The sequence below is a fragment of the Bidens hawaiensis genome, unplaced genomic scaffold (assembly GCF_021521415.1).
Source record: "Bidens hawaiensis isolate Kalapana, Puna unplaced genomic scaffold, B.hawaiensis_p1.1 tig00063854_1, whole genome shotgun sequence".
Taxonomy (NCBI): domain Eukaryota; kingdom Viridiplantae; phylum Streptophyta; class Magnoliopsida; order Asterales; family Asteraceae; genus Bidens; species Bidens hawaiensis.
The window spans coordinates 22,030-49,990 of NW_027501428.1; the positions used below are offsets into that span (position 1 = coordinate 22,030).

The window sequence follows — 27,961 nt, forward strand, 5'->3', positions numbered from 1 at the left end:
CCTATAACAATTTGTTGCAGCCCATAACAAGCCCAGCCCAAGCTCATTCATTTTAAAACTTATTCTAGGGCACACAAATACTAACATGTGTTAAAAATCAAAGGTAGCCACCATCAAGCCGTCACCCACCAATTCGGCGCCGGAAAAACGGATTCCGGTGACCGGCCGCCGGAGAAACTTATTCCAGCCACCAAAGAAGGTCCGCCACTGCCGTGCCGCCATCTTCTCTTCCTTCTACATCCGACCACCACTCCAACCTTCTTCTTCCTCATAGATCCTCGAACACCATTTCCATAGCCACCTTTCACTGCGTCGCGACCAAAAGAAAATAGATGGAGTCGCCGGAAGACAGGATTCCGGTGACAGCCGTTGGCCGGAAACGACGACGTATGCGGAACGGTTCCCGAAACACCCGGATCGGGCACTTGTAGATTCCGAACATCCGGATTCAAAAGGAGAATGCTTCAAACATGCTAATTCCCAATTTATTTTCATGATCTTCAGACTTTACTTTCAAAACTTCAACGGTTTTTAACGTCTCGGTTCGGGTAATAGCGTAATTAGAACCCGAATATCAAGAGCAAAGTTAAATAATAAGATTCGAACCGCTCTGATACCAATTGTAGGTCCCAAAATGACCACCGAACGGTTTTTGCACTTGATAAACGTGTCGAGACGGGTGCGGTAAACCAAACGACCGAAATAATATAAAGATAAGATAAAGGAACGATCTCGTTGTCGGTTAAAAGATTTGATATATAAAAGATAGAACCGACCCACCCAAGGTGAGCTTCCCCTTGGATGGTGATTTACATTTTACAAACACTCATACATAAAACAATAAAACAATAAAGTCATATTTACAGCAAAACACAAACAATCTAGAAGATCTCCTTCCGTTGAAGTTAAACGCGTGTTGAAGCTCTCGTTTCGTGTCCGGTTTTCTTGCCGACCTCAATTATTTACTTCACCATTAAATATATAACGGGTTTCGTAATTTGATATCGCAAGTCACACTTTTTGGCCTTACAAACCACAAAACCAGAAAAGGAGGCATGTAACCGACCTGGAATATAAAGCCTACCATATAGTTTGCAACTTCATAAAACATATATTCAAGGTCAGATGTTCTCTCACCTTTAACCGTCGGTGTTGCAGAAGAACTCTTGTTTCCAACTCAAATCCAATGTTCACTCCTTACAAATGGAATCATATTTGTCCAACAGATACTCTGATTTAGATATTTCAGAAATTAGAGTCTTAAGCTTATGACCGCAATATCTTCCGCTGCAAATACAACAATTGTTTATTACTACACATATTATACCCTTCTACTCAGAGGCGAGCTTTCTTAGGGCCAGAAGGGCCCTGGCCCTGGTTTTTTCCTTTAGAAGCGTAAGTATTAGCCGTTTTATCCGTTGGATTTCTGTATTTTTTACACCAATATTGTTAATCCTAGTGTAGTTGAAGCCAAAAGGTAGTTCAAGTAGAAGGAAAAGGTGAAAATAATTGTTACCGGAAAGTGTTCCGACAGCGGAAGTTGCAACGGGAAGTGAGTCGAGATGGCTGGAAAAAGATAAACTCTTTTCTATTTTAATGTGTGGTTAGATTTAGGGTCATTTAAGACCTTTCACTAAAACCTCTACACATATTCCGTTTCTTTATTTTCAATTGACTTTTTTCGAAAAGTTAAAAAACAAATAAATACTCATTACCGCTTAAAATTAACTTAAAATCAATGTATTCTTTCTGTTATTGTGTTTAATTTAGGATTTTTGTATTATTTTTTTTATTTTATATTATTAAATGATAACAAGAAATGAATATGTATACGCGGCCCTCTAGTAAAGTTTTATGATTCCGTCAATTAGGGTTAGTATTAGCCCGTCAGATTAGAATAATATTAGTTTCATATGGTTGAGCCCCTTTTAATAAAAACCCAAATCTAACATGTATGTTTGCGCCCCCCCCCCCCCCCCCCCCGGTTTAAATATTCAAGCTCCGATACTGCGTCTACTCGTTACAATTGCATAAAGGGTATAGATGTCATAAGTACGGAAATGGGTATATATGAAATCATTATTCTATGTTAGGTAAATATGTTATTCTTCAAGTTTTGAAGGGTATGTGTTATCCCAACCGTTACCTTCTAAATCGACTTTAGAAAAAGAACAAGTTCACGACTTCAGGTTATTTGTGTAATCATTTTTGATACATTACTATTTATAGAACTCTAAGCAAAAGGGTCAAAAACTAGTTTCAACTTGCACTTGATAATTACCCTTTTGGTCGAGCTGCCTGTATAAGAACAACGGGCTTTAAGAGGTTGCATCTTTATTCTAGATATATTATTAGAGAAAAGTCCATTCTAGGAGTGCAAACAAGATCAGCCTCGGCTCGTTCTAATTATGAGAGCTCAAGCTCTGCTCGTTTAATTTTTATTAATCAACTACATGAGGCGTATGGGTTGGCAAGAATGCAAAATATCAACAACATGAGCTTGATGAATCGACTTAAGGATGTAGAAGATGGGTCGCAAGATGAAGATACCAAAATAACACCTCCGGTTAATGCTTCAAAACTTCCCTTGTTACCAAGTCCAACAATCGTGCCACCGACATCTAAACCCAGTACTCTTAGCTCGAGGCGTTTAACAAATGATGAACTTGAGTTAAAAAGGGCTAAAGGGGAATGTTTCTGGTGTACAGAAAAGTTTTTTTCCGGAACACAAGTGTAAGAAAAAACATACATACTCGAGGTGGAGGATGAAAAACAAGCAACGGAAGAGGATGAAGACCATGTTACGTGATTAACTTTTTGAGGGAAAAAAGTGGATTGGGGGGTGGGGGTGTATTGTTACGTTAATTATTATTATTATTATTACGTATTTTTCTATTTTGTTTATGTAAGGGGTTAGTGGCTATTTTTGTTAGTTGGGGGGGGGGGGGGTCCTTAGTAACTTCTTTTGCTATTTATTTTGGTACGTATTATCAATGAAATCATATCAGAAGTTTAAAATATTCTTTCTTTTCTAACAAGTCCCTTAAGCCCTTCCTAACCCTATCAATATTATTACAAACCAAGGCAGACAAGGAATCAAAAGCCTATGTTGTCCATAGTTGAGTTTTGGTTAAAAACTCATAGTTGGGGCAGATTGATTGAAAATGTTTTCATGTGGGGTTCCATTTGTTATAATCAGTTATAATATGATTATGAATTCCAGTTAGTACTAGCTGTCAATAATTATGTTCATGTAGGTACAAATCACTCTCTTTCCACACTTTGTCTTTTCTAATTTCTGAATTTCACCTTAACAAGAAGCGTGTCAAGATCACATTGAATAAATCGAATAAATCTCGTTCGGATTTAACGGTTTATGAGGGTCACACCCCGATCAAAGGCGGCGGAACATGCCAAGGTGTAACGATTGCCCATAAGCACATGACACTAATTAAAGTGACAATATTTAACAAACTCATTTCATATCACAACATCGAAAATGTCACATAACAATATTCCTAAGACAAATGCAACAAAATATAGCAAATCAAATATTGTTCATTTTTGCTAATATCCTAGAGGTATTTGTGACGTTTTCTTCTACAAACTCCATAATCAACCTAGATGAAAACCTGTAACATTTCATAAAATAAAGTTTATCAACACAAAGGTTGGTGAGCAATTCATAGATTTTGAACAATATGTATATAATAAGAAAAGCCACAATCTTGTATACAAAACAACAAATAAATAACAATAATTTGAATAATATGAGGTCACTAATAAGAATACATTAGCGGCACCGTCTATAAGAAAATACCAAATAGATTCGGATTTCATGAGGTCGTTAATAAGAATACATTAACGGCACCGTGCTATAAGAGAATACCATATAGTTCACGGATTTATGATTCAACCCTCCAAAAGCGGTAAACACATAAGCATATAACCATGTAAGCATAAAAGACCAGATCGAGCATTTATTTAAGTAAAGTATACAATAACGTTTGTGGTTTAAGACTCAAATATAAAGCATTTAATTTGAATAAATAAGAAATGTCACCCCCCAAAACAAAAGATGGAAAACGGGGTATGAAAGTACTCACATTCAAGTAACAAACTTGAAAAGTTGGTAATTTGAAGATTTGCCGGAACGAGCGGTTTAACGTATGAAGCCTAAATAAAAGAAAGTCTTGGATTTAGAAAGGTTGTCTTGAAGATCTCTAAATAAAATATTTGTTGCAAAAAGTAAACAATTATAGTTCAAGGTTTAAAGTGTAACTATTTTAGAATTTATAATAATAATCCTTTAAAAATGTTAGTTTGCTCGAAACCGGGTTAAAGTATCCAACCTTAATATTTACTTAACCAATGTTAAGTAATAAGGTGAGAAAAATGCTAAAATGCAAGTTCATTTGGGATAAAGATACTAAAACGGGTCTTTAACGAGTGTTCGGGTTGTTGGTTTAGGTCTTGACAAATGGTCAAACCCAAAGTCAACTTTCCAAAATATTAATTGTTATGAGATAACTCATTAAAATATAATAATACTTAACCAAGTATGTAGATCTATTGTTTTAGAACTAACAACGTACGTTAAGCGAGTGTTCGGTTTTGTCGGTCAAAACTTGTTATTAGATCAAGTTGGATCTAACATTTCCAAGTACTTAAGAAAATAATTAAAATCAGTTTGTAAACTATTTCTAAGGAAATATACAAGTCTTGATAGTTAAAAACACACTTGTGTGTCTTAAGCGAGTAAAAATCGGATCGGTTCGGTTTCCATCTCACAACAAGTTCATAGATGGATTCCACATACCTATATATCATAGATCTTGTATAATAATGTACAAATAAAAATATTTAAGTTCTACTACTAAAAAGTCAACAACAAGTCTTTTTAACAAAAGTTCGGTTTGGTTCGGTTTCCATCTCACAATGAGTTTATAGATGGTCTCCACATACCCAAGACTTGTAAATGTGACTAACAAACTAAAATGAGCAGAAGTTAAGCATAAATAATATGTGCAAACAAGTTATGTGAGTGTATATATATCAAGAACACGAAGTCCTCTATGAAGCCTTTTTTACGAGGTCCGAAACTTAACCAACCGGAGTCAGAGATGTAACTACCAAAGGTAACAAGGGGTGTGTATTATATATATGTTGTACCACCATAAACAAGTATTAATAATACTACATAAGCTAATTAGAATGAAAGAAATAACTCAGTTTGACTTTGGAAGTCAAACCTTCAAAAAACTAATAAACAACCTTTAGATCTTTGAATTTGAGAGAGTTTTTGGTGTTGTAGCAGAGAGATTAATGGGTGGAAATGATGGTGTATATATGGGGTAAGTTGAAAGGGTCAAGTATAAAGTGTTTTGCATGAAAATTGGGTGGTTTATGTCACATGTTTGCTTAAAAACTAACAAAAACGAGTGCTGGTGCAGACTACCTTTAGCGCGGCGCTAAGGTCTCTGCCCTTTGACCTTAGCGCAGCGCTAAAGTCATTTGGTGGAAATTTTGAACTTTCAAAATTGGCAGTTTTGACCCCCGGAGTTGTTTTTAAGCGTTTTAAGGTCATTTTAGGGACCGAAAAGGGTGTTTTTGAGACCCGACAAGTATAAAACAATAATGTAACATAAAATCCATCATTTTGATTATATCAAAGGTTTCGGTTTACAAAATAGGTCGGTTTACATAATAAAAGTTTACAAAAAGAATACGAATTGAGACCCGAAATTGACGAATGTCACAATGAGCACCCTTTATTATATACTTACACAGATATTTTACGAATAAATAATGAATGCAAAATACTGGCTCCTACCAACTTGGACCTCTCACAGACTAGATCTACAAGATGCTTATATCTAATAAAACATGGTTAAAGTGAAACGAGCCAGAGTCATATATAATCACAATTATTTGATTATCAATTTCATATTATCTAGCCAAATCACACGTCACAAGCCACAATCACATTTATTTGCTCTATAATTTCACATTAGCTAAAAGTTTAATTCAATCAAAAATCATTTCAATTTTGTTTTATTGTTTCTTTCTCGAAACACTGAAACGATTAAACTTTAAGTTGGAAATTGTTTGCAACCAAAACATTAGTACGAATATACGCATACAAACAACGAAGGAAAATACACAAATGTGATATCTTAGTTTGAAACCAACGCTATTAGATCATCATCAGTGATAACCTGCAGGGACATAGATTAATTAAGGATGTGCAAATTTCTTGCATGGATAAGGTTAAACACTCGATACCATGAAAAACACTACTATAGGTACCTTCTTTGTTTCGGCTAACGATTTAAAGCGTGAGAAAAGATCGTTAAGTTCCTTCCCGTCATAGTCATAACCAAGCTGCGTGCACAACGAAAAATAAGAAATATTAAAATGTTGTTGCCTTATCACTTGTGGATCAATGAGTTGGTTACCTCAAACAGCTTCACTTTCAAAGCATGACTTCCACTGCAAGTGTAACAATAATAAATACATAAATATATATATTTTTTCTATTGAATGGCAAGGGCTAGCTAAGTTAAACAATCTTTGGATAAATATAATTTATGAAGTTGATCAATTAATAGAAGAAATAACCTAAGCTTTCCCAATGTAAGTCCAAACTCGTTAGATCGATGAAGTCCAATATCTTCAGGACACATGATTTCATATGTGCTTCTGTTCTTTAGGACACCATCCTATAAATATCAGAAAGCATTAAGCATGCATGCATATTGGTAAATGGTAATTATATATGTAATTGAAGCTTGTTTGAAGTGTGAATGACCAAACACCTGATGAATTCCGCTTTGATGAGCAAAAACATTAGCACCAACAATAGCCTTGTGTGGCTGCACCTTCATCCCAGTGTGTTCTTCCACCTAAGTAAATGTATATACGCCACGTCATCAGAAGTAAACTGAGTTAACAACCTATTAGTATGAGATTGTTATATTGGTAACAAATTGAAAGTTTGGATTGCAACCGGTTAGATGGTTAGAGATTAATATTGATTGGTTGTTAATAGTTTGGATTATTTAGATCCATATATACACACACACATACCATCTTGCTAGTCATCACCATGTGTCTTGTATTAATTCCTGTGTAAAGATGATCTAATAACTCTCTTTTACATTTTATTGCCATTACCACCTGTAATTGTTCAACAAATGTACGATTAGAATAATTTTTATACATTAATATCATTTGTGTTATTAATCAACTATTTTTTACTGAGTCATGCATGGATTGTGTAAAATTATCGGTCAAGAACAAAAATATTACTTATTGATCGACCCACCTCTTCCAAAGAAGCATTACCAGCTCTCTCTCCGATTCCATTAATCATTACTTCTAATTGTCTTGCACCAAAAGAAGCCCCCTTGGAAATCAAGCACATAATTTAGCTAGTTAATTAATCAAGCAAAACACACACAAAGGTAAAACACGCAATTACCATTAAAGTATTGGCAGTAGCAAGTCCTAGATCGTTATGACAGTGGGTTGAAATAATAACATCCTCAATCGCAGGGGTATTGGCTCTTATGTCAGCAATGAGCTGCCCATACTCACTAGGCAAGTTGTAGCTGACGGTATCACCAACACCGACAGTCGTCGCACCTACTTTAATAACCTCGCCTATGATCTCATATAAAAATTCTTTTTCGGATCTATTAATAAAACTTTATCATTTAGGATCATGCAAATAATAATAATAATAATAATAATAATAATAATAATAATAATAATAATAATAATAATAATAATAATAATAATAATAATAATAATGTACGTACCTTGTAGCATCTTCAATGCAAAATTGAATGTCATTACACCCTAAAGTACTCTTGGCATATTGCACCATACCTTTTGCTTTTTCAAGCACTTCAACTTTGGTCATATTGAGCTTATACTTCATATGAATCTCACTTGTTGCTATAAACATCAGTATTCTTGGATATTTTGCATATTTTACAGCCTCCCATGCAATGTCTATGTCCTTCTTGGTGCACCTTGCTAGACAACCAATCACCGGCACATGAACACCTACTTCTTTTTCAGTCGTCGCATTTCCAACCTCTTGCGCTATCAACTTAACCGTTTCTGCCTCGGATTCAGACGCTGCTGGGAACCCTGCTTCAATGACATCTACGCCAAATTTGGCAAGTTGACGAGCAATGTCAAGTTTTTCTTCTGGTGTCAATGTGACTCCCGGCGATTGTTCCCCATCACGAAGAGTGGTATCGAGGATGCAAATGTACTTGGGGTCCGATATGCGGTTAGGGATGTAGGTTGGACGATGGGACGACTTCAAAACCATACTGGTCGTGAGTTGGGGGCTTGGTGGTGACCGAATTGAGGACATTTAGCATAGGAAAATATAACTCAAACTAGTTATTGAAACCAAAACCTTATATTTTTTTAAATACATAAAATCCAATACTAATTTACTATATATGTATTTGTTTCTTTGTACAGCACAACCTAATTGAAGATGCACAGAATACATTGCTGGACTCACATGTTTGTTGTATAGCTCTTCTAATGCCACTTCTCATGATCAACCTGACCGATCGATCCAATATTATTATTATATATATACTAGATAAATATCAATTTGACGGTGCCACAAGAATCCTTTGTAGCATCTTCTATTTATAACTTTTTTACAATTAATTACTCCAATGTAAAACCAAATTAATAGTTTTGTGTGATGAGTCTGATGACCTAAACACTTTTTGATAACTCTTCTAAAGAGTATGTGTGTGAGTTCGAATCACTTTGGCATCAATTTGTTTTTTTAGTTATCTTCTAACGGTTATTTTTAACTCAATGTTAACATCAAAATATATCTAAAAAGTTACAGCTATCAGCTTTCATCTATAGCTACCAACTAGTTTTGTCAAATCATGTGTTATTTTCTTATGATGATTTCAGTTTGTGCTATATTTTATTGTTTTGTCTCATATGTTGGATTTGTGGAAACGGAAAAGGAATGTGATACTTGAATTACGTACGAAAGCAGGGGCAAAATACAACACGTCTAAAAATGTAAACACAAAACATCGCAAATAACACAACTCAAAAAATATAACACAAAACCAAACTTTAGAAATACAACATACAAATACAATACATATATTAAGCACAACCTACAAAAGTGCACAATAGTCATCCTATTTACCTTTATAACCATTCCTTTTTTTTTTTTTTGCAAAAACTGGTTGTAATAAACAGTTAAACTTCTAGTATCTGTCATTAACAACCTACTTGTGTTCGTTTATGTTAAAAAACAAATATATGATAAAAATCCTAATCGGTTCAACTAAAAATTTTAACGGTTCGATTTTGGTTCTTAATGATGAAATACTATTCCCGATGGTTTTGACTCATGATAAAATCACAAAATGGTACAAACCGAACCTTGCAAAACCTAAATTTCATAAATCATAACTCAATAATTCTACAAAGTTCCGGACATTAATTTGTTTATTTGATAGCAATTTGTTATGAAGTCGACATATGTGGGCCAACATTCATGGGCTTTATTTCCAATAGATATGGCCCAATTAATATCTTCTCATACAATGAGGCGATGAGCTAGGATAACTAAATCATATCTTCTAGTCAGAGTACAGATTGTTAAATAAACATTAACTGGTAGATTATTATATCTAATAGTTTTAAAGGTCGCATGCATGCATGGATGTGGTAAAATTATCGATGAAACATTACTTAGCTAGACCAATCGACCCACCTATTCTAAAGAGCCAGGGGTATTGGCTGTAATGGCAATGGTCGTTCAACTTTTAAAATAGGCGTAGCAAACATTTACGTTACGGCGTGAATAGTAAAATTTGCAAATACTTGTGTAACGTAAACATTGATCATTATACCTATACTGAAAGTCGAGTCGTGTGAAAAGAAAATTAAATATTTTTTTGTAGATTAATTAACCTACATATAATACATGTGAAACTTTTTTTTAAATAAAATGTCAATTGGAGTTCTTTCGATCGAGTAATTATCCCCTAGTTCTAAATATGTTATGAATGTGTTCTTTTCGGGTTTTTTTATTCTTTTTAGTTTGGAATCCATGGTAATTTAAATGTTTTAAATCGTATTTTAAATCTATTGACTTTGCTATTTTGTATTGATCACCCAAAATTTATCTTATAAACAGTAAAGAAACTAACACAAACTAGTGCAGTAATGCTTATGCAAACACATTGATCAACACTTGGTGAATGGTGACCAAACCTAAAGCTGAATTAACATAGATGGTAAAAACTGATCTCTAAGCTTAAGTTAATCATAACTTGGTTTTGCAAACATTAATTTTAATTTTCATCTCAGGCAGAATATAATTAACTCGTATATAAACACCAACTCTAGTTGTAAGTATTAGAATGTGTACTCAACACCGTATTGTAACTTTATCTTAAAAATCCACTGCGTCTCAACACCTTATTGTAACTTTATACTTTCGATCGTTTAAAGTTATACTTTTCTGTAAATATTTAACATGCTAAAAAATTACTTATGATGGAAGGTAGCCATATAAGACAGACAAAATTACTCATGTGGCCCAAGGCTATAACATGCTATAAAGGTAGACGCTGCAAGCGAATCCCAGCCACAATACGCCCATAGATAACGGTGTCTTCTGAGAGTAACCTATGTCAAACAACATTAAAATCTTCAAAAATGTTGCATGAGTTCCCAAAATTATAAACTTTGTATCCATGTTACATTGTTTAACATGATAAGACATTCAGTGTCTATAATAACCCGAACTTTAGTATTATATAACAATAATAATAATAATAAATAAATAAATAGAACCTGGAAGAGTTCAAAGTTCAAACTCAAGATTTAAGCACATGTGTATTATTCTAAATTCAATCATCATCTACTTACCTTCTTCAAATTCAAACTTGCGGATAGATCGAGATGATATGTTCGTTTCTTTATAAACATCTTCAAACTCTCTCAATCAAATCTCATAAGACCTACTAGCTCCTATTCTCACACGACCTTTGTTCTTCGTTACCACCACCGCATCGCCCCGCCACTATTAAATAAGCCTCATCCTCCGCTGCCGCCGTAGACTGCCTCCGCCACTACAAATCGGACACTACCGGGCCGCTAACAACCAGACATCTATTTTGTTCTCAGGTCAGTTTGATTCATGACCAGCATTTAAGATTAGTTGCTTCTTTGATGTTCTAATTGATCAGAAACTTTGTTGGTTTGTTGGACCGATGCAGTCGTAAGCGTCTCCGGATTACCGTCTCTGACGCCCCGCTTCCTGATCATATCATCTCACAGTGCGGGTAATAATTCCAGACCTTCCTTTGTTTTATTCATCCCGATACTTTGCGGCTGTGACGATTGACTGTTCCAGCCATTTAAGGCTTTAAATCTCTATGTGTTAATAGAAGCATGTTTGCGTTTAAAGATAAGAATCATTCATCAGAAATAAAGTAAATAAATAAAGAAAGAAAAGGAAGTTGACTAAAAAGAAAATTAATCTGACATTGTTGAATATGCACGTGAGTTTTGTAAAAACTTGTTTTGTACCATACAATTATATAAGAGCATTGGAAATTGTTTTATGAAACCATCATATAACTAAAAGGAATAAAGCAACAATTTTGCTCATACACTTATATCTATACACATATTCTAAGTAATATATAACATGAACTCTACTGCGTAAATTAGTTTCATCCGTTATTTTTGTTTAACTAATAGTATTATTCTATTAGTGTTAAATTCAAAACTCTTTCCATCCATTTAACGTTATATATTAATATTAGTAACAATTACATGACTTTTATGAAATCAAGTGTCGAATTATTATTATTATTTTTATTTATAAAAAGCCCTTGTCGCCGGAAAACCGATCGGTTAATCACGCAATATATTTTGAGTTCAATAAATCTTATGTGAACTATATTATAATGTAGATTCTCAATATAGTTGAAGACAACCTTATCTTTTCTTTTTGCTTTGTTTAAGGTACGGATTTTGTTTTTCTTCACTCATAGTATTGGTTCTAGTCCATTTTATATTCGATGTCCGTCATTTCGTAGTGCGGATTTTTGTTATCTAGTTCAGTTTATTCGTATGATATGGTTATATTAATTTTATAGCATACAATAGGTTATATATATTTTGAATTCATTATTGCATGTTCCTGTTTAAATATCTTTTAGTTATACGACTTTAGTTCAGTACTCTGTTACCCGAGCATTTCTGACTTGTCGTTGGGGCGTCAACGACATGGCACTTATCGTGACAGTGCGTAATCAAAGTTCACGGCGTCTCTGAAAGTACTCATGTAGTACCTTGGCCACTTAGAGGCGTATAGATCGATCTTAGCTCCGACTCCTGACTCCTGACTCCTGTTTGAGATGGAACAATGTGTGCACGCCACCCACACCGTCTCCTTGGTGCATGGACTAGCTAGCTGTGTACCCCTCTGTTTAGGCTCTGGGTGCTTCCGTATCACACGACCTATTTATTTTAACATCATCGTCGTGTATTTTAGTAATTATATTTTGTTTCGCTATATTTCTGGTCCGTTTTGATATGTGTATACGCATTTGGTTAAATTTGAGTATATTCAGATTACGTCCCGATCGTGTATCGGATTATGTTTCGCATCTAATTCTAGTTCGGTCTAAAACGTGGTTTTATATCCGCAATAGTTTCAGTTTTATTTCAGTATGTGTTTTGTCTTATGTATGCCTTTACCTGTACTATTGTTCTCTCCGTTACTGGGCAAATTTTTGGCTCAGCCGTATTTTCTTGTTTGTGTCTGTCTTATTTGCTAACAGGTAATTCGGGAAATCGGGGAGATCAGTGATGAGAGTAAAATGAAGCTCAAGAATAAGGACTTGATTTAATTTTCTTTAAGCATTTAATAAATTTGACTTAATATTTCTTTCAGTGTTTTTAACTCTTTTGGTTGCCATGGGATTCTTTTCATTTCATTTAAATGGTTTTTGTTTAGTCTATGATATCTGTAATAGTGACACGTCAGCCTGCTCCGGGTTGGGGTGTTACAGTTATGGTATCAGAGCCCAGGCTCTTTCTTGTGGAAAACTTAAACGAAAATAATTAAAAATGTGAGTTAATGGGTAGACGTCGAGTTAGGATTTTCCTTTTCGTCTTCCGCCTATTCCGTAAATCCTTATCGTTCAATTCATACGTTATCTTACTTTCAGATGCCTCCTAGAAGACGTGTTAACCGCCAAAACGGGAATGATGCTGGAAACGACCCACCTCTTGTGACCCTTGTCGCTAACGCCGTCAATGCGGCTATTGCTGCGGCAGTCCCTAACATCATACAACAGTTGCAGCAGAACAATGCCGGTTGCAACAATGTCGGTGGTAACAACGCCGGTGGCAACAACGCCAGTGGAAACAATGCTGGAGGCAACAATCCTCCTGTTGGTATTCGTGTCGCCTAAGGTTTAACTTCGCCTAAGCCAAGTTCGCCTAAGGATTTGATGGGTTAACCGGACCCGAAACCCAAACTGCCCAAATCGGACCCCTAAAACGTCGATTTTAGGCCGATTTGATGGTTGGGATTTGTAGGCGCCGATCATACGATTCCGTGGGTACCAAAATCGAGTTATTTGGCTAAGAAACGAAGGATTTATGGGCAAACAGATCTGCAGCGCGATAACTTCGCCTGCAAGATTAAGTTCGCCTGATGAACTTCGCCTTCAAGCGTAACTTCGCCTTCAAGCGTAACTTCGCCTAAGGATAACTTCGCCTACGGCCAAGTTCGCCTAAGGTATAACTTCGCCTGAAGCCAAGTTCGCCTAAGGTTTAACTTCGCCTGAAGCCAAGTTCGCCTAAGGTTTAACTTCGCCTGAAGCCAAGTTCGCCTAAGGTTTAACTTCGCCTGAAGCCAAGTTCGCCTAAGGTATAACTTCGCCTGAAGCCAGGTTCGCCTAAGGTTTAACTTCGCCTGAAGCCAGGTTCGCCTAAGGTTTAACTTCGCCTGAAGCCAGGTTCGCCTAAGGTTTAACTTCGCCTGAAGCCAAGTTCGCCTAAGGTTTAACTTCGCCTGAAGCGAAGTTCGTTTATAAAATAAATTAAAAACCTAATGGAAAATGTGTTAAGGCAGTTATCGAAAATAAAATTTTTCCAAGCTGACCTGGCAGCTTAACCCCAGGCTCAATCTGAAATCTGGCTAGATATCCATTGGTATCACCAAAATGGAGACCAATACCCAATCTATCCAGATCATTGAGGATATGAGGTTGCAGCTGAAAAGAATTTATCGTTCCGGAACTCTTCCGACTAAGAGCATCGGCTACAACGTTTGCCTTCCCCGGATGATACTGTATGATAGCGTCGTAATCTTTTAGAAGTTCTAACCAACGTCTCTGCCTCATGTTCAGTTCCTTCTGAGTGAAGATATATTTCAAGCTCTTATGATCAGTGAAAATATCGCAAGTCTCTCCATAAAGATAATGACGCCAGATTTTCAACGCGAAAATAACTGCAGCGAGTTCGAGGTCATGCGTCGGATAGTTAACCTCGTAAGGTTTCAACTGTCGTGAGGCGTATGCAATGAATTTACCATGCTGCATTAAAACGCAGCCGAGACCTTTCTTAGAAGCATCACTATAAATTTGGTATCCACCCGTGCCTGAAGGAAGTGTAAGAATCGGATTAGAAACCAATCGCTTCTTTAGTTCTTCAAAACTTTTCTCTCGATCATCATTCAAGGAGAACTTAACCCCTTTCCTTAACAGTTGCGTGAGGGGTAGGGCGATGGCGGAAAAACCTTCAACAAATCGGCGATAATAACCGGCAAGGCCGAGAAAACTACGGACTTCTGAGACTGAGGTAGGTCTAGGCCAATTAGTGACTGCCTCGATTTTAGCCGGGTCCATTGTAATGCCTTCGGCCGACACAATGTGACCCAAAAACGCTACCTTGCTTAGCCAGAACTCGCATTTTGAGAATTTTGCATAAAGCTTCTTTTTACGTAAAATCTCGAGTACGATACGAAGATGATCCTCATGTTCCGCTTTACTTTTAGAATAAATTAGAATATCGTCGATGAAGACTGTCACGAACTTATCAAGAAATTCTCGAAAAACTCGGTTCATCAAGTCCATGAAAACGGCCGGGGCATTGGTTGTAACATCCTAAAATTTATAATGTTGAATAAAGGAAGTTATGTTAGTGATTTCGCGTTTTAATTATTAATATCGAGTAGGAGCGGGTCATGGACTTGGATTAATTGAGATAGGATAAATGAGAATGGGATTTCAGGGATATAAATACCCCCTTAATCCCAAAATATCTCATTTCTCACCAAACTCCACACACACTCCACACACTCCTCAAAACACACACATACTAACCGATCAAGATTCGAAGCCGAGACCCGAGATTTTGTTGATAGATCTGAGTTGGTAAGGTAAGAACAAATCCACCAAAGCTTATAGTACTGAAAATGGTTAGGATTTGATGGGTTAACCGGACCCGAAACCCAAACTGCCCAAATCGGACCCCTAAAACGTCGATTTTAGGCCGATTTGATGGTTGGGATTTGTAGGCGCCGATCATACGATTCCGTGGGTACCAAAATCGAGTTATTTGGCTAAGAAACGAAGGATTTATGGGCAAACAGATCTGCAGCGCGATAACTTCGCCTGCAAGATTAAGTTCGCCTGATGAACTTCGCCTTCAAGCGTAACTTCGCCTTCAAGCGTAACTTCGCCTAAGGATAACTTCGCCTACGGCCAAGTTCGCCTAAGGTATAACTTCGCCTGAAGCCAAGTTCGCCTAAGGTTTAACTTCGCCTGAAGCCAAGTTCGCCTAAGGTTTAACTTCGCCTGAAGCCAAGTTCGCCTAAGGTTTAACTTCGCCTGAAGCCAAGTTCGCCTAAGGTTTAACTTCGCCTGAAGCCAAGTTCGCCTAAGGTTTAACTTCGCCTGAAGCCAAGTTCGCCTAAGGTATAACTTCGCCTGAAGCCAAGTTCGCCTAAGGTTTAACTTCGCCTGAAGCCAGGTTCGCCTAAGGTTTAACTTCGCCTGAAGCCAGGTTCGCCTAAGGTTTAACTTCGCCTGAAGCGAAGTTCGTTTATAAAATAAATTAAAAACCTAATGGAAAATGTGTTAAGGCAGTTATCGAAAATAAAATTTTTCCAAGCTGACCTGGCAGCTTAACCCCAGCCAGGGGCTCTGCCCCTTGGACCCCGCTAGGGGCTGCCGCCCCTAGAACCCCGCTGCCAGGGGCGCTGCCCCCGGACCCCCGTTCGTTGTGGGTCATATATAGATAGAAATACAAAACGAGTAGTAGTAGTTAATTGATATGTGTAAATATTATACAGTTAGCCGAGCCCAGTTAAAGAAAGGAATTACGATCAACGGCGAGCGTAACAGGATCCAGGTGAGTTTCTAGCCCCATTCCTTGTTATGTTTTCGGGGCTGTGTGCATACTTGATGTGTTGTTAATACATTTATCCTAAGTGATAAGTGTATGCCATATGTGATATATGTGATATGTATGAATGATTGCTTGATGGTACGTGAACGATCTTCGGATATTGCACGTACTGTCAGGTTGTAACGTTATAAATATGGTAAGTATGTTATGTATGAACGATTGCTTGATGGTACGTGAACGATCTTCGGATATTGCACGTACTGTCAGGTTGTAACGTTATAAATATGGTAAGTATGATATGTATGAATGATTGCTTGATGGTACGTGAACGATCTTCGGATATTGCACGTACTGTCAGGTTGTAACGTTATAAATATGGTAAGTATGATATGTATGAATGATTGCTTGATGGTACGTGAACGATCTTCGGATATTGCACGTACTGTCAGGTTGTAACGTTATAAATATGGTAAGTATGATATGTATGAACGATTGCTTGATGGTACGTGAACGATCTTCGGATATTGCACGTACTGTCAGGTTGTAACGTTATAAATATGGCAAGTATGATATGTATGTTTATGTGTATGAACGTAATAAAGTTAATAAAGGAAGGAAATGACGGTTGTATGGTTGTATGGTTACGAAAAGGGTACCGAGCCCTAATAATACTCGAGGTATGATGTATGGTTGTATGGTAACGAAGAGGGAATCGAACCCTACTAATATTCGAAAACAAGGGACCAGACCCTAATAATATCTGTGATGTTAGGGACCAGACCCTAATAATATCTGTGATGTTAGGGACCAGACCCTAATAATATCTGTGATGTTAGGGACCAGACCCTTATAATATCTGTGATGTTAGGGACCAGACCCTTATAATATCTGTGATGTTAGGGACCAGACCCTTATAATATCTGTGATGTTAGGGACCAGACCCTTATAATATCTGTGAGGTTATAGGGCGAAAGGCTCTTTAAAACGTATGATTATGAATGTAAAGAAAGTATGTAAGTAAGAAAGAAAGTATGTAAGTAAGAATGAAGGCATGAGTACTTATGTGTGTATGAAAGAAAGTTATGAGGTTAAGTACGTATGTATGTAATAAGGTATTGTATGGTATTGTATGATTAACTAGAACTCACTCAGCGTAGCTGACTTTTAGTATGCACGCAGGTGAGTAGGTTGAGACAGCTGGCTTGAGTGGAGGACACATGGCAGAAGACTAAAGCCTGGCATCTGAAGATCTGATATGTTTTATAAGTTATGTTTTGATTTTGAAAGACAAGAGGAATGTTTTAAGACATGATTATGAATCGATATGTAATGTTTTATGAAAGTTTTATATTCCGCGTAAAGTTTTTAATTAACTCTGATATTTAGAACTGTGTTTATGAGTAAATCCAACACGAAAGTAGGGTTACCGGTAACGGGGCCTTACAAGTTGGTATCAGAGCAAAGTTCGAGAGATTTAAGCATCCTACATGCTTAGACTCGAACAGAGAATGGGATTTAAGTAAGAAAAGAAAGAAGATGCCAGTTCAAGAATGCCATGTGTCGCTCAAGCAAGATCAGTAAAGGTGAAAGGTATGATTAAATGATATACGTTAATGAGAAAGAAAAGATATGAGAATGGTACGGATAGGAATAATTGATTGTTTGAATTGACTAACTACTTAAGTAGAACCAGCACAAATAGACTCATAAAAGGAAGTGTATAGGACACGGAAAGTAACGTGATCAGCTAATCACAACTGGCCACTGTTATTACCTGTTAGCCTTACTATCCTTGTACTAGATAGTTCCTTGAGTGATGATGTTTGTGTTTTCCCCTTTAGAATACTAATGGCTGGAGCTGGAGAATTTGTTGAAACTGGGGGTCGCACTGGACGTCGTGGCAGGCCTCGTCTTGTCCGGCAACCTTTGGTAGAAGAAGCTTCCCACACCGAAGATGAAGGAAGCGCAGCTGGAGGAGACCAGAACAACAACAAAGAAGTTCAACTTAGCCCCGCAGTTCAAGCAGCCATCGTTCAGGCTGTAGTTGCTGCTGTGAAGAACCTGAATCCCGAAGGATCTGCTGGAAGCCGTGAGCGAACTGCTGAAGGGGCGGGTGGTGATGGTAGAAAGGATGGGGAAGGTGAAAGAGGGGCCTCGAGTGGGGATAAGTCTGTGAAAGTCGATGATAGGAGAGGAGGACAAGGTGGGTGCAGCTATAAGTCCTTCAAAGGTTGTGACCCGCCTAAGCTGACTGGTTTAGGAGACGCAATCGCTACTCTCCAGTGGATAACCGCTATGGACAAGGTTATCCGCATTAGCGAATGCCGTCCCGACCAAGCTGTGGGTTATGCTACTCAGTCATTCGTAGATGAGGCTATGTATTGGTGGGAGAGTGTGGAGCAGAGGAAGACCCGTGAAGAGATCAAAGAGATGAAGTGGGAAGATTTGAAAGAGTTGGTAATGAAGAAGTTCTGTGCAGATGCCGAGGTTGAAAGAACGGAGATGAAGTTCCAGAATTTAAAAGCCGGTATGATGACGCATCGTGAGTATACCACGGAGTTCAACCGACTATCTAAGTTGGTGCCTGACATGGTTGACACTGAGGTCAAGAGAATCAAATGTTATGTGAGGGGGTTGCCACAAAAGGTCCGCATGTTAGTCAGGGCGATTCAACCTGCTACTTTTGATTCGGCTGTTGGACTCGCGGAAATGGTCTATGCTGACGTGGCCGCGGATGATATGGTGGAAAGGGACGAAGAGAAAGAGAAGAAAGGGGTCACTCCTGCTAAACGACCCGGTACTCAGTTATGGAACTCCAAGGATAAGAAACAGAAAGTGTGGGAGAAGAGATCGTGTAAGACCTGCGGAAAGAGGCATGGTGGTGAGTGCAAGTGGGGTAAAAGTTCTAACGTTTGTCTCAAATGTGGAAAGGCTCATGGTGGGGAATGTAGAATGGGGTCGAATGCCTGTTATAAGTGCGGGAAGGTAGGGCATTATGCCAATGAGTGCAGTGCGAAGCCAGCATGTTACAAATGTGGCAAGACAGGCCATATGTCAAGGGAGTGCACTGAAGGTGTAGCTGGAGGTAGTGGAAAGAAGGATGCCGATCAAGCTAGGCCCAGAACTAGAGCCTACATGCTGACCCAGGAACAAGCCAGGCAGATTCCGGATGTCGTCACAGGTATGTTTCTAGTGAACGATGTTTCCGCTTCTGTATTATTTGATTCTGGTGCGAATAGAAGTTTTGTAGCTACGACGTTTAGTAAACTAGCTAAAATGAAAGGCTGCCGAGTGTCTGAAACTTTTGTAGTAGAAACCGCAAGTGACACTTCGGTGAAAATAACAAAAATGGTTAAGAATTGTAAGATAGAGTTAGAGGGACATGAGTTCCCTGTTACTTTGTATGTTATGGCCTTAGGAGGGTTCGATGTAGTCTTGGGTATGGATTGGTTGTCTGAGTTTGAGGCTCAGATAGTATGTAAAAGTAAGATGATAAGGTTAAAGTCATTGGATGGTAGTGCGGTGACGGTTTATGGTGATAAGGAGAGTTATGGGCTTAATGTCATTTCGATGATAAAAGCCGAGGGTTTGTTAAGGCGAGGGTGCGGTGCCTACCTGGCGTATGTTGTCAACGCTACGGCCGAGACGAAAGAAATGAAGAATGTTCCTATTGTGCGCGACTACCCAGAAGTATTCCCTGAGGATCTTCCGGGGTTGCCACCTGAGCGAGAGATAGAATTTCAGATAGATCTAGTACCAGGAGCCCAGCCCGTCGCGAAAGCGCCTTACCGTCTAGCACCGTCCGAGATGAAGGAATTGATGTCCCAACTGCAAGAACTCCTCGACAAGGGTTTTATCAGACCGAGTGTTTCTCCTTGGGGCGCACCGGTTTTGTTTGTGAAGAAAAAGGATGGAAGTATGAGAATGTGCATAGACTATCGTGAGTTGAATAAGCTTACGGTAAAGAATAGATACCCCTTGCCTAGGATTGACGATCTGTTTGACCAACTGCAAGGTTCGAGTTGGTTCTCACGAATAGATCTTAGATCAGGCTACCATCAACTGAAGGTAAAGGAGGCAGACGTCCCTAAGACGGCGTTCCGAACGCGATATGGACACTACGAGTTCCTCGTAATGTCATTCGGTCTAACAAATGCTCCTGCAGCATTTATGGACATGATGAACAGGGTGTGTCGACCAATGTTGGATAAGTCAGTTATCGTTTTCATTGATGACATATTAATATATTCAAGGAGCGAGTCTGACCATGCGGAGCATTTGAGAGAAGTATTGGAAGTTCTGAAGAAAGAGAAGTTGTATGCCAAGTTTTCGAAATGCGCGTTCTGGTTAAGAGAAGTGCAATTTCTAGGTCACGTGATTAATTCGGAAGGGATTACCGTGGACCCAGCTAAGATTGAGGCGATAACGAATTGGAAGACTCCGCAGAATCCGACTGATATACGAAGTTTCCTAGGGTTAGCCGGCTACTACAGGAGGTTCATCGAAGGTTTCTCCAAGATAGCCGCACCGCTGACCGGTATGACCCGAAAGTCGATAGTATTCAGTTGGGGAAAATTTCAAGAAGAAGCCTTTGAAGAATTAAAGAGAAGACTCACGCAAGCTCCAATCCTTACTTTACCCGATGGTGATGAGGATTTTGTTGTTTGTGCTGATGCCTCGCATCAAGGGTTAGGTTGCGTGTTGATGCAACGAGGGAAGGTGATAGCCTACGCGTCTAGACAGTTGAAGGTCCATGAGAGTACTTATCCGACGCATGATTTGGAGTTAGCAGCCGTAGTGCATGCTCTTAAGATATGGAGGCATTATCTGTACGGTACTAAGTGTACTATCTATACCGATCATAAGAGTTTAAAGTACTTCTTCGAGCAGAAAGAACTGAACATGAGACAGAGAAGATGGTTAGAATTGATAAAGGATTACGACTGTGAGATTAAGTATTACCCCGGTAAAGCTAACGTGGTCGCTGATGCGTTAAGTCGTATGAATGAGGAAGTCCTTGCAACCGTGAAGTCATACAAGTTGATCATGAACTCAAGTCTTTTTGAAGAAATCATCAAAGTGCAGTCTGAAGTGTTAGTAGACGAAGGGTTAGTAAAGAAAGAAAGGATTTATGGCCAGCAAGATGAGCTGATGGAAAACACTCATGGAGTTAAAACTAGATTTGACCGTATGTGGATTCCACGCCATGGTGATCTTAGAAGTCGAATCTTAGATGAAGCTCATAAGTCAAGGTACTCAATCCATCCTGGAGCTACAAAGATGTACCAAGACTTGAAAAGGGATTACTGGTGGCCTGGAATGAAGAATGATGTAGTAGATTATGTCGGTAAGTGCTTAACTTGCTTACAAGTCAAAGCCGAACATCAGAAGCCTTATGGGATGATGCAACCGCTAGAGATACCTGAGTGGAAATGGGAACACATCACCATGGATTTCATAACTAAGCTACCTCGTACAGCTAAGCAACATGATACCATCTGGGTGATTGTGGACCGTTTGACCAAGAGTGCTCACTTTCTACCCATACGAGAGGCCATCTCGTCAGAAACGTTAGCAAGCTTGTTCATTAAAGAAATTGTAACCAAGCATGGAGTACCGTTATCGATCGTGTCTGATAGAGATACATGGTTTACTTCAAGATTCTGGAAGAAATTCCATGAAGCTATGGGGACGAGGTTGAACATCAGTACGGCGTACCATCCTCAAACCGATGGACAGTCCGAAAGGACGATCCAAACCCTTGAGGATATGCTACGTGCTTGTGTTTTAGATTTTGGTGGAAGTTGGGATGATCATCTGCATCTGGCAGAGTTCTCCTATAACAACAGTTACCATTCGAGCATTGGTATGCCACCGTTTGAGATGCTTTACGGTCGACGATGTAGAACCCCGGTGTGTTGGGGTGAGATTGGTCAGAAGGAAATGGGAAGCCTAGAAGTGGTTCAAGAAACGTTTTCAAAGTTCGATCAGATCAAAGCAAGAATGAAAGCCGCTCAAGACAGACAAAAGTCTTATGCAGATAAGCGGCGACGACCAATTGAGTTTAACGTTGGCGACTATGTGATGCTTAAGGTCTCGCCTTGGAAAGGAATTATCCGTTTTAGAAAGAGAGGGAAGCTAAGTCCGAGGTACATTGGACCATTTAAAATTTTGTATCGTGTGGGGGAAGTAGCTTATAAGCTGGATTTACCCGATGAGTTAGAAGGAATTCATTCAACCTTCCATGTTTCTCATCTGAGGAAGTGTCTAGCTGATGACACGTCTCACGTGCCATTAATGGACATTGAGGTTGATGAACAATTGAACTACATCGAGCAACCGATAAAGATCGTTGATCGCAAGGAGAAGCAGCTTCGTCACAAAACTATACCTTTGGTAAAAGTAATATGGAAACACCGCAAGGGATCAGATGCTACTTGGGAAGCCGAGGATGAGATGCGCAAGTTTTACCCTAGTTTGTTTATGTAATAGTTAGGTTTCGGGGACGAAACCTCCTTAAGGGGGGAAGACTTGTAACATCCTAAAATTTATAATGTTGAATAAAGGAAGTTATGTTAGTGATTTCGCGTTTTAATTATTAATATCGAGTAGGAGCGGGTCATGGACTTGGATTAATTGAGATAGGATAAATGAGAATGGGATTTCAGGGATATAAATACCCCCTTAATCCCAAAATATCTCATTTCTCACCAAACTCCACACACACTCCACACACTCCTCAAAACACACACATACTAACCGATCAAGATTCGAAGCCGAGACCCGAGATTTTGTTGATAGATCTGAGTTGGTAAGGTAAGAACAAATCCACCAAAGCTTATAGTACTGAAAATGGTTAGGATTTGATGGGTTAACCGGACCCGAAACCCAAACTGCCCAAATCGGACCCCTAAAACGTCGATTTTAGGCCGATTTGATGGTTGGGATTTGTAGGCGCCGATCATACGATTCCGTGGGTACCAAAATCGAGTTATTTGGCTAAGAAACGAAGGATTTATGGGCAAACAGATCTGCAGCGCGATAACTTCGCCTGCAAGATTAAGTTCGCCTGATGAACTTCGCCTTCAAGCGTAACTTCGCCTTCAAGCGTAACTTCGCCTAAGGATAACTTCGCCTACGGCCAAGTTCGCCTAAGGTATAACTTCGCCTGAAGCCAAGTTCGCCTAAGGTTTAACTTCGCCTGAAGCCAAGTTCGCCTAAGGTTTAACTTCGCCTGAAGCCAAGTTCGCCTAAGGTTTAACTTCGCCTGAAGCCAAGTTCGCCTAAGGTATAACTTCGCCTGAAGCCAAGTTCGCCTAAGGTTTAACTTCGCCTGAAGCCAGGTTCGCCTAAGGTTTAACTTCGCCTGAAGCCAGGTTCGCCTAAGGTTTAACTTCGCCTGAAGCCAGGTTCGCCTAAGGTTTAACTTCGCCTGAAGCCAGGTTCGCCTAAGGTTTAACTTCGCCTGAAGCGAAGTTCGTTTATAAAATAAATTAAAAACCTAATGGAAAATGTGTTAAGGCAGTTATCGAAAATAAAATTTTTCCAAGCTGACCTGGCAGCTTAACCCCAGCCAGGGGCTCTGCCCCTTGGACCCCGCTAGGGGCTGCCGCCCCTAGAACCCCGCTGCCAGGGGCGCTGCCCCCGGACCCCCGTTCGTTGTGGGTCATATATAGATAGAAATACAAAACGAGTAGTAGTAGTTAATTGATATGTGTAAATATTATACAGTTAGCCGAGCCCAGTTAAAGAAAGGAATTACGATCAACGGCGAGCGTAACAGGATCCAGGTGAGTTTCTAGCCCCATTCCTTGTTATGTTTTCGGGGCTGTGTGCATACTTGATGTGTTGTTAATACATTTATCCTAAGTGATAAGTGTATGCCATATGTGATATATGTGATATGTATGAATGATTGCTTGATGGTACGTGAACGATCTTCGGATATTGCACGTACTGTCAGGTTGTAACGTTATAAATATGGTAAGTATGTTATGTATGAACGATTGCTTGATGGTACGTGAACGATCTTCGGATATTGCACGTACTGTCAGGTTGTAACGTTATAAATATGGTAAGTATGATATGTATGAATGATTGCTTGATGGTACGTGAACGATCTTCGGATATTGCACGTACTGTCAGGTTGTAACGTTATAAATATGGTAAGTATGATATGTATGAATGATTGCTTGATGGTACGTGAACGATCTTCGGATATTGCACGTACTGTCAGGTTGTAACGTTATAAATATGGTAAGTATGATATGTATGAACGATTGCTTGATGGTACGTGAACGATCTTCGGATATTGCACGTACTGTCAGGTTGTAACGTTATAAATATGGCAAGTATGATATGTATGTTTATGTGTATGAACGTAATAAAGTTAATAAAGGAAGGAAATGACGGTTGTATGGTTGTATGGTTACGAAAAGGGTACCGAGCCCTAATAATACTCGAGGTATGATGTATGGTTGTATGGTAACGAAGAGGGAATCGAACCCTACTAATATTCGAAAACAAGGGACCAGACCCTAATAATATCTGTGATGTTAGGGACCAGACCCTAATAATATCTGTGATGTTAGGGACCAGACCCTAATAATATCTGTGATGTTAGGGACCAGACCCTTATAATATCTGTGATGTTAGGGACCAGACCCTTATAATATCTGTGATGTTAGGGACCAGACCCTTATAATATCTGTGAGGTTATAGGGCGAAAGGCTCTTTAAAACGTATGATTATGAATGTAAAGAAAGTATGTAAGTAAGAAAGGAAGTATGTAAGTAAGAATGAAGGCATGAGTACTTATGTGTGTATGAAAGAAAGTTATGAGGTTAAGTACGTATGTATGTAATAAGGTATTGTATGGTATTGTATGATTAACTAGAACTCACTCAGCGTAGCTGACTTTTAGTATGCACGCAGGTGAGTAGGTTGAGACAGCTGGCTTGAGTGGAGGACACATGGCAGAAGACTAAAGCCTGGCATCTGAAGATCTGATATGTTTTATAAGTTATGTTTTGATTTTGAAAGACAAGAGGAATGTTTTAAGACATGATTATGAATCGATATGTAATGTTTTATGAAAGTTTTATATTCCGCGTAAAGTTTTTAATTAACTCTGATATTTAGAACTGTGTTTATGAGTAAATCCAACACGAAAGTAGGGTTACCGGTAACGGGGCCTTACATTGGTTAACCCAAACGGCATCACTAAGAATTCATAATGGCCATAACGAGTACGAAAAGCTGACTTAGAAACATCTGAATCTTTGATCTTAAGCTGATGGTAACCAGATCTCAAATCAATCTTAGAAAAACATTTGGCGCCTTGAAGCTGGTCGAATAGATCATCGATACGAGGCAAGGGATAACGATTTCGAATGGTGATTTTATTCAACTCCCGATAGTCAATACAGAGTCTTAATGAACCATCCTTCTTCTTCACGAATAAGACCGGTGCGCCCCAAGGAGAGACACTCGGTCTAATAAAACCCAGTTCCAATAATTCTTGTAGCTGCTCTTTGAGCTCCTTAAGCTCCAAAGGTGCCATACGATAGGGTGCCTTAGAAATCGGCTCGGCACCAGGGACAAGATCAATAGTAAACTCTACCTCGCGATCAGGTGGAAGTCCAGGCAATTCTTTAGGAAAAACATCCGGAAAATCACAAACAGTCGGATAATCGGAGATTTTGGGTTCATTAGAAGATGTAGCTTTAACCGAAGCAAGAAATCCCGCACAACCGTGCGATAGAAACTTATGAGCCTTAAGCGCAGAAATAATTTTTAAAGATTTTCGAGGCTGGGTCCCCTGATAGATAATTTCGGGACACTGAGGATTTCCAAATAAAACACGACGAGTCTGACATTCGATCATAACATTATGTTGCGATAACCAGTCCATACCCAGAATAACATCAAAGTCGCTCATATGCATAGGATACAAGTCTGCGGCACGGATAACTGAATTGATTCGGATTGGACACTCATTATAAACGTGAGAGATAACAGTGGTGTCTCTCAGAGGAGTAGATATCACTAAAGGGTACTCTAAGGCAGTAGGCATAGTCATTAAATATTTAGCAAATAAGAGTGATACCACAGAATGTGTCGCACCAGTATCAAATAAAACATATGTATCACGATCACCAATTTGTAAATTACCGGAAACCATACCTGGGGCATTAGCTGCATCGTTAGCTGTAAGTGTAAAAACTCGTCCTTCTGCAGCAGATCTAGCATCTTCCCTAGTATTAGCCCTAGGGTCCCGCTGAGGGCAGTCTCTGATCATGTGTCCTGCATCTCCGCATCTAAAACAACGACCTTCAGCTCGACGACAAGCACCTCCATGACGTTTCCCACACGTGCCACACAGAGGAGTATTTCGGTTTTGTTGATTAAGTGGTTGAGCTCTGGTGGGGTTATGATGTTGTTGCATATTATTCTGTGCGGGCCTATGATTCTGATTTTGATTTCCCCCATTTCGTGGCTGATTGTTGAAATTCCTATCAGTACGCTGTCTACGGTCTCGGGGTACAAGGGACTGTTCGGTTCCAACCTGAGAAGAAGATTGACCCTGATTATTTTCTCTTGGCCGCTTACGACTTTCATCAAAAGACTTCTGGCGGTGTTTCTTATCATTATCAAGGTTCTTAACCGCATCAACTATCTCATTTATGTCATTAAAACGGAGGTTCAAGATAAACTTCCTATCTCGGTCACAAATGGCCCACTTGAAATGGTTGGTCTGTTGTTCTTGCGTGCCTACAGTTGGGCCAAGAAAACTAACCAATCGACTGAAACGATTTTTAAACTCAACGATGGGCTCATCATTAGCCTGAATAATTGAAGAATATTCTCTCAAATATTCACTGCGATCAGCATCAGTGAAATACTGTTGGTAAAACAAAGTACGGAATTCATTCCAAGGAAGTGTAGCAGCATAATTGTCTCCACCACGGGCAGCTTTCAGTGTCTTCCACCATCTGTGAGCTTCATCTTCGAGCTTGTAAGTAGCTAATCGAACCTTAAACACATCTTCAACACCCAGCACTTCAAACAGTTTCTCGATGTGTGCGATCCAGTTTTCAGCTTCTACTGGAGAACTAGCAGTACTAAAGGATTTTGGCTTTTGCTTTTGAAAACGCTCAAGCCAGACACGAATACCAACAGGAGGATTGTTGCCTCCAGCATTGTTTCCACTGGCGTTGTTGCCACCGGCGTTGTTACCACCGACATTGTTGCAACCGGACCCGAAACCCAAACTGCCCAAATCGGACCCCTAAAACGTCGATTTTAGGCCGATTTGATGGTTGGGATTTGTAGGCGCCGATCATACGATTCCGTGGGTACCAAAATCGAGTTATTTGGCTAAGAAACGAAGGATTTATGGGCAAACAGATCTGCAGCGCGATAACTTCGCCTGCAAGATTAAGTTCGCCTGATGAACTTCGCCTTCAAGCGTAACTTCGCCTTCAAGCGTAACTTCGCCTAAGGATAA

The 27,961-nt window shown here is 39.1% G+C and overlaps 2 protein-coding genes across 2 annotated transcripts; both read right to left on the minus strand.

Moving 5' to 3' along the window:
- Positions 1-6,176: 6,176 nt before the first annotated feature.
- LOC143604075 (2-isopropylmalate synthase A-like) lies at positions 6,177-8,365 on the minus strand. The gene is made up of 9 exons (XM_077080666.1): positions 7,824-8,365; positions 7,484-7,697; positions 7,328-7,408; positions 7,090-7,179; positions 6,819-6,905; positions 6,622-6,722; positions 6,459-6,492; positions 6,310-6,384; positions 6,177-6,218 (listed from the first exon to the last, which is right to left on the minus strand). Exons 1-9 carry the CDS (start codon positions 8,345-8,347, stop codon positions 6,177-6,179), a joined length of 1,248 nt encoding a protein of 415 aa, XP_076936781.1. The 5' UTR covers positions 8,348-8,365.
- A 4,893-nt stretch (positions 8,366-13,258) lies between these two features.
- LOC143604077 (uncharacterized) lies at positions 13,259-27,699 on the minus strand. The gene is made up of 4 exons (XM_077080668.1): positions 27,646-27,699; positions 25,919-27,595; positions 14,204-15,206; positions 13,259-13,374 (listed from the first exon to the last, which is right to left on the minus strand). Exons 1-4 carry the CDS (start codon positions 27,697-27,699, stop codon positions 13,259-13,261), a joined length of 2,850 nt encoding a protein of 949 aa, XP_076936783.1.
- Positions 27,700-27,961: the final 262 nt, after the last annotated feature.